The sequence below is a fragment of the Phacochoerus africanus genome, chromosome 2, assembly GCF_016906955.1.
Source record: "Phacochoerus africanus isolate WHEZ1 chromosome 2, ROS_Pafr_v1, whole genome shotgun sequence".
NCBI classification, from domain to species: Eukaryota; Metazoa; Chordata; class Mammalia; order Artiodactyla; family Suidae; genus Phacochoerus; species Phacochoerus africanus.
The window spans coordinates 94,973,587-94,981,323 of NC_062545.1; the positions used below are offsets into that span (position 1 = coordinate 94,973,587).

Here is a 7,737-nt window from a genome sequence, read left to right on the forward strand (position 1 = left end):
ACAGACAGACCAATGGAACAGTATAGAGAATCCGGAAATAAACCCTGACACCTATGGTCAATTAATCTTTGACAAGGGAGGCAAGACCATCAAATGGGAACAAGAAAGTCTATTCAGCAAGCATTGCTGGGAAACCTGGACAGCTGCATGCAAAGCATTGAAACTAGAACACACCCTCACACCATGCACAAAAATCAACTCAAAATGGCTGAAAGACTTAAATATATGACAGGACACCATCAAACTCCTAGAAGAAAACATAGGCAAAACACTCTCGGACATCAACATCATGGATATTTTCTCAGGTCAGTCTCCCAAAGCAATAGAAATTAGAGCAAAAATAATCCCATGGGACCTCATCAAACTGAAAAGCTCTTGCACAGCAAAGGAAACCCAAAAGAAACCAAAAAGACCACTTACAGAATGGGAGAAAATAGTTTCAAATGATGCAACCGACAAGGGCTTAATCTCTAGAATATATAAACAGCCAACAGCTGTTGGCTGTTTATATATATACAACCCAACAGCAAAAAAGCCAATCACCCAATGGAAAAATGGGCAAAAGACCTGAATAGACTGTTCTCCAAGGAAGATATAGAGATAGCCAGCAAACACATGAAAAAATGCTCAACATCGCTGATTATAAGAGAAATGCAAATCAAAACTACCATGAGGTACCACCTTACGCCAGTCAGAATGGCCATCATTCATAAGTCCACAAATAACAAGTGCTGGAGGGGCTGTGGAGAAAAGGGAACCCTCCTGCACTCTTGGTGGGAATGTAAACTGGTACAGCCACTATTGCGAACAGTTTGGAGATACCTTAGAAATCTATACATAGAACTTCCATATGACCCCGCAATCCCACTCTTGGGCATATATCCGGACAAAACTCTATCTAAAAGAGTCACATGCACCCACATGTTCATTGCAGCACTATTCACAATAGCCAGGACATGGAAACAACCCAAATGTCCATCGATAGAGGATTGGATTCGGAAGATGTGGTATATATACACAATGGAATACTACTCAGCCATAGAAAAGAATGACATAATGCCATTTGCAGCAACATGGATGGAACTAGAGACTCTCATCCTGAGTGAAATGAGCCGGAAAGACAAAGACAAATACCATATGATATCACTTATAACTGGAATCTAATATCCAGCACAAATGAACATCTCCTCAGAAAAGAAAATCATGGACTTGGAGAAGAGACTTGTGGCTGCCTGATGGGAGGGGGAGGGGGAGGGAGTGGGAGGGATCAGGAGCTTGGGCTTATCAGACACAACTTAGAATAGATTTACAAGGAGATCCTGCTGAATAGCATTGAGAACTTTGTCTAGATACTCATGTTGCAACAGAAAAAATGGTGGGGGAAAAATGTAATTGTAATGTATACATGTAAGGATAACCTGACCCCCTTGTTGTACAGTGGGAAAATAAAAAAAATTATATAAAAAAAGTAACCGCCATTATTCTGTGCCACACTTTCTTCATAACACTTTTCACTTCCTTGTTCCTGAAAGTGTAAATCAAAGGATTGAGCAAAGGATTCAGGAAGGTGTAAAGTATGCCTACCATCTTGTTAAAGGGGAAAGCAGAGGGAGGTCGTGCATACAAAAATATGCATGGGACAAAGAATGAAACCACAACAGCAATGTGAGTGCCACAGGTGGAGAAGGCTTTCTGCTGCCCCTCAGTACTATGGTTTCTGAGAGACAGCAAGATGACTCCATAGGAGGCAAGCAACAAGGAGAAGATTAGGATGCAGATTAATCCAATGTTGGTGGTCACCAAAAGCCCAAAGAAATGGCTGTCAGTGCAGGCAAGCTCCAATCATGGGTACAAGTCACACATGAAATGGTCAATGACATTGGGGCCACAGAAGGGCAGCTGGACGGTGAAGTGAATCTGTATCGTGGAATGCAGGAAGCCCCCTGCCCAGGCCACACCTATTAGAATGCCACAGAGCCTCCAATTCATGACGGATGAGTAGTGCAAGGGTTTGAAGATGGCCACATAGCGGTCATAGGCCATGGCAGTGAGGACAATCACCTCCACTCCAGCAAAGAAGTGTTCAGCAAAGACCTGGGTCATGCAGCCTTCAAAGGGGATGGTTCTCCTCTCATAGAGAGAGTCTACGATCATCTTTGGGGCAATAACAGAGGAGAAACATGCATCCAATAAGGACAGAAAAGCCAAAAAGAAATACATGGGGGAGCCCGGAAGAGCTGGGCTGCTACTCATGGTCACCACAATCAGAAAGTTGCCCATGACAGTTGCAATGTAAATAAACAAAAATACGAGAAATACTGTCTTCTGAACACTTGGATTCTGTGAAAGCCCCAGGAGGAAAAACTCAGTTATGAAGCTTTGCTTCTGCATATTTTCCAAGTAAAAGGGGAAAGCTGCCAGGATGAGCAGGTAGAATTTACAATTATGTGAAAAAAAAAAAAAAACTGTCTCAGCCATGTTTGTAATATTATCATAGTCATCAAGTTGGTGCATTCACATAAAAAATTATCTTGGAGAAAAGACTTGTGGCTGCCTGATGGGAGGGGGAGGGAGTGGGAGGGATTGGGAGCTTGGGCTTATCAGGCACAACTTAGAATAGATTTACAAGGAGATCCTGCTGAGTAGCATTGAGAACTTTGTCCAGATACTCATGTTGCAACAGAACAAAGGGTGGGGAAAAATGTAATTGTAATGTATACATGTAAGGATAACTTGATCCCCTTGCTGTACAGAAGGAAAATTAAAAAAAAAATTATCTTACATGCTTGAGCTTCTCTGCTCATGGAGAAAACGAAATTAGAAACTTTTTTTAGGGTGGTAGTGGGATATTAGGAAGAATTGAGCTATAGATAGATTATTAAATACTCTAAGCCCAAACTTCAATGAAAGGGAAGGATAGGGATGTGTGGTAGGGATGAGAAAGATTTTTCATCTCAGTTTCCAACTCTAATCACTTAGTAATGGTTTCCTGGAGTGAACCGTGAGACGGATTCTGAAGCAAGGATCCCAATTCTGAGGAAGGAAGGGTGGTAGTTTATTGATCACACTCTCCATGTGCATGGAAAGGGAGCAAAGATGATTTGCATGCCACCTCTGACCAGGTAACTTCCTTATCTACAAGGAGAAGACATAATACCCAATTTAAGAGGTGCTTGGATATCATGGCAATTCCCCCAGTTATTTCTTTAAAAGACTGAAATGAACTGAGACTTTTAGATTAATTCATTCTTCATAAAAGAAAAAGATCAGTCAGAATATGCCCTGCTTTAGACTAATGCATAACTAGTATACATGTGTTGAGTTGGCTATTCTCAATAAGAACCCAAGTCTATACTAAATAATATCACCTTCTAATGAGTATTATTATGATGACTAAGACATAATGCAAGGAAGGAAAATTTCAGAGCCTCCTGAATTGGAAACAATCCATATTAGATCATATTACCCTATTTTATTGGTAGGAAATTCATGCCTAAAGAGAGAAAATCAAACAAATAACAGGTGCTGAGTCTGGAATATTAACCCAGAACCTGTGAGTCCAAATCCCAAGTCCTTCCCACTGATTCTATGGGGAAAGAAGTTAACATTTTTCTTTTCTAGCAAGAACTTGAGAGCAGGGATGACCTTTCTAGAGTCTCCATTCACTGTAGAGGTTAAAACCTTCTGATTCCTTTGTTCCTATTTGAATGATTCCTTTTGATAAAGGACACAGAGCTGATGATATAGGATCAAAGGTAATGGCCTGACTACTTGCAGATAAAAATGGGCAACTATCACACAGGTCAGGAAGAAAAATAATACGTTGAATAAAGCCAGAGTCTTAATGCTTTATTAATTATTTGAAAATTATTTATACAACATGACCAAGTCAGATCAAGTACTACTCACCAATGTGTATCTGTGTCAAATTTATGATTTATTGTAATACAGGGATGTTCATATACAGCCTCCCTACTCTTAAGGATTATAATGAGTATTAAATTGGAAAACGTGAAAATGTGCCTTATGATAAAATGCCCTTACCAATTTTAGTCACTCTTCTCTCACTTACAAAACCAGACACCTTACCCACACAGAAAGCTATTCCATGGGCCATCCAGATCATTACTCCAACTTTTGATTTCATTTGCATAGCAAACTTTGAAGGATAATTGTGTCCACATCTGTATATATAAGAGAAAATTATCATCCCAAGGGCATTCATGTTTGTGTGTGTACATATATGTAGAACCTTTTTTTTTTTGTCTTTTTAGTGCTGCACATGAAAATTCCCAAGCTAGAGGTTGAATCAGAGCTGTAGTTGCTGGCTTATGTGAGGTGGGGGCCATTTCTGTGACCTACACCTTAGCTCATGGCAATGCCAGATCCCTAACCCACTGAGCAAGGCCAGGAATCATGGATGCTAGTGGAGTTTGTTACAGCTGAGCCATGATGGGAATAATTAGGCTTCCTGTAAGCAAAGTGTATTCTGGGAATAATTAGGCTTCCTGTAAGCAAAGTGTATTCTGGGAATAATTAGGCTTCCTGTAAGCAAAAGTGTATTCTGGGACTTCCCTGGTAGTGCAGGTTAATGATTCAGCATTGTCACTTCTATGGCTCAGCTGCATCTGCAGTGTGGTTTCAATCCCTGGCCCAGGAACTTCCGCATATTGTGAGCACAGCCAGGAAAAAAAAAAAAAAAAGTTGAATGACACTGACAGCTAACAAAAAAATAATTGAAATGTTAGTAAACCTAAATATACAAGTATGTGTTCTAATATTTGACTTTTTATTTACTCTTGTGAGAATCAGATGAGGTAATACTCATAAAACCATTTATGCACTTAGATGCACTGGAAAAAAATATGATAAACAGTAAAAGTAAGCTCTCAGAGCCTCTGACACACAGCAGAAATGGTGATGTTTTACTTCTAATTTCTGCTTTACCATGATCAAATCTGATAAATATCTTCACTCATCCTTTTAGATATTCACAAATATAAAATATTTTATTGGTCACAGAGAAGATAAGCTATTGTTTAAATGTGGGACACTTTTAAATGTCTTTAATAAACCCTGGATAAACTACTGTGGCCCGCAGACCCTCTTGTGTCTATTTCTTCTTCAGTTACCCTCATTGTACAAGTAAGATCAAAAAGAGCAAATGGATGCAAACTATTGCTCTTGGAATGGATTTACAATGAGATCCTGCTGTGTAGCATTGAGAACTATGTTTAGATACTTACATCACAACACAACAATGGGAGGAAAAAGTATATATACATGTATGTGTAACTTGGTCCCCATGCTGTACAATAGGAAAAAAAAATAGGGCAAAGGGTGGAGAGAAAGAATAAGGCTCTATGTTAATCTAACAATTAAATGATTCTTAGGCTCTCTAACTCCCTGATCTGGGGAGTTTCTAAGGGAAATACCATTTTAAAGTAAAAATACTCATTAAATATAAACAAATCGGTCCTCTCTTTTTTAAGATAAAAGAAATTTCCAAATTATCATTAAAACTTCAGCAATGGAGACTATAGTTCTTTGGAGCTTGTGATCACAAGGTTTATGATTTGAAATCACTTAAAAGGTAATTGTCCTAATGCATTTTTTTGTCCTGGTTTTAATCCCAGAAAAGAAAAGAAACAATAGTGGGGAAATTTGTGAAATGTGAAAAAAATCTGGTGTTTTCTTAGGAGCTATATATCAAGGTTCACTTCACAATACTGACAAATATACTCCTGGAAAATTTATACAATAATTATTAGGGAAAAATAACTGAGCAGTAGACAGGAACTCTGTAATATCTTGGGATTTTTTTTTGTCTTTTTTAGGGTCCCACTTGCAGCATATGGATATTCCTAGGCTAGGGGTTGAATCTGAGCTACAGCTGCTGGCTTACACCACAGCCACAGTAATGCCAGATCCAATCCACATCTGTGACCTACACCACAGCTCATGGCAACACAAGATCCTTAACCCACTGAGAGAAGCCAGGGATTGAACCCGCAACCTCATGGTTCCTTGTCAGATTCGCTTCCACTGCGCCATGATGGGAACTCTGAGAACTTTTTTATTAATTTAAAATTATTCCAAAATAGAAGTTAATTAATGTTATATAATAATTGTATATAAAAATCTAGCTATTACAGATTCATAACCTTGTGTTATTGAATAAAGCACAATCCTTGGAGTTCTCTCCCATGAAACAGATAGAGAAACACTTGTTCAAACTGCTGGCCTCAGAGTCAAATAAGGCAGTATTTATGAGCATACTCTGTAATGTATAATTTAAGAGAAAGATGTGAAATATTGATATAAGCATTATTTTTAAATAGTGTCTGTACACACAAGGTGAACTGGAGAATTGAATCTATCCAAATAGTAAAATGTTGCTAAATCATGTTTTTTTCATTCTAAATTCTAAATTGCAACGAAACGGCTTCATTCATGTAATCTTATTGGGAAATGTTTTATCAAATATTTCCAAAATCCTAAATATGGTTGTATTCTTTATACTAGTAATTCCAACCTTAAAAATTATTCTATAGGTATAATGAGGTGGTATAAATTTTATAGTAGATGATGCTGTGTCATATATTATAGCGAAAATTCAGAAATATTAATTGTTGAATAATAATACATTAATATCATTAATAATACATTAATTAATACATTAATTAATAGCAAAGTGTGTTAGGCATAAACATTAATTAAAATATAAGGACATAGAAGTGAAGAATTTTTACAATATGTTAAATGAGAAAAACACAAAAAATATTGTAACAACCTCACTCATTTATACAGACATTTTAATATAATTTTAAAATCAAGAAAGGAATATGTGAAAATGGTAGAGACTTTTTATTTTCAATATATATTTTGATATATACATATATATACAAGAAAATCTAACATTACAAATCAACTTTAATACCCAGAACACCATACTATGTATCACCTGCATATTTGTTCAAAAAAAGATGATGTTTTAAGAAAATTTTATTATCTAGCCAGTGTAACTAATTTGCCTAGATGGAACCAGCATGCTAACATGACATAGAATCTTATATTAAAAGTATCTGCTGTAAACCATCCACAAATAGCCAAACCAGGGGCCCAGCCTTCCCTATCCTATGTGTTCACTCTAATATCACTTTTCATTGCATATACTCCTAGAGGAACTATTTCATTCTGGTTATATTTCTCATAGAAGTTTTCCATGGTCTTTTCTTTCTTTCTTTCTTTCTTTCTTTCTTTCTTTCTTTCTTTCTTCTTTTTTCTTTCTTTCTTTATTTCTTTTTTTTCTTTCTTTCTTCCTTCCTTCCTTCCTCCTTCCTCCTCCTTCCTTCCTTCCTTCCTTCCTTCCTTCCCTTCCTTCCTTCTTTCCTTCTTCCTTCCTTTTTCTTTCTTTGTTCTTATTGCTGTATTCGTTATTTCGTTCTTTCTTTCTTTCTTTCTTTCTTTCTTTCTTTCTTTTTCTTTCTTTGCATTTTAGGGCCACACCTGTGGCATATGGAATTTCCCAGGCTAGGGGTTGAATTGGAGCTGCATCTGCCGGGCTATGCCATAGCAACATGGGATCCAAGCCGTGTTTGCAACCTACACCTACACCACAGCCCAGAGCTCACAGCAACACCTGGATCCTTAAGCCTCTGAGCAAGGCCAGAGATCAAGCCCACATCCTCATGAATACTAGTCAGGTTCATTACCCCTGAGCCATGATGGGAGCTC

At 37.6% G+C, this 7,737-nt stretch overlaps 1 protein-coding gene across 1 annotated transcript; it reads right to left on the bottom strand.

Moving 5' to 3' along the window:
* Positions 1-1,455: 1,455 nt before the first annotated feature.
* On the bottom strand, positions 1,456-2,391 carry LOC125120732 (olfactory receptor 4C15-like). Its single transcript, XM_047769180.1, is given in 1 exon segment — positions 1,456-2,391. A coding segment is annotated over 1 exon segment (936 nt).
* Positions 2,392-7,737: the final 5,346 nt, after the last annotated feature.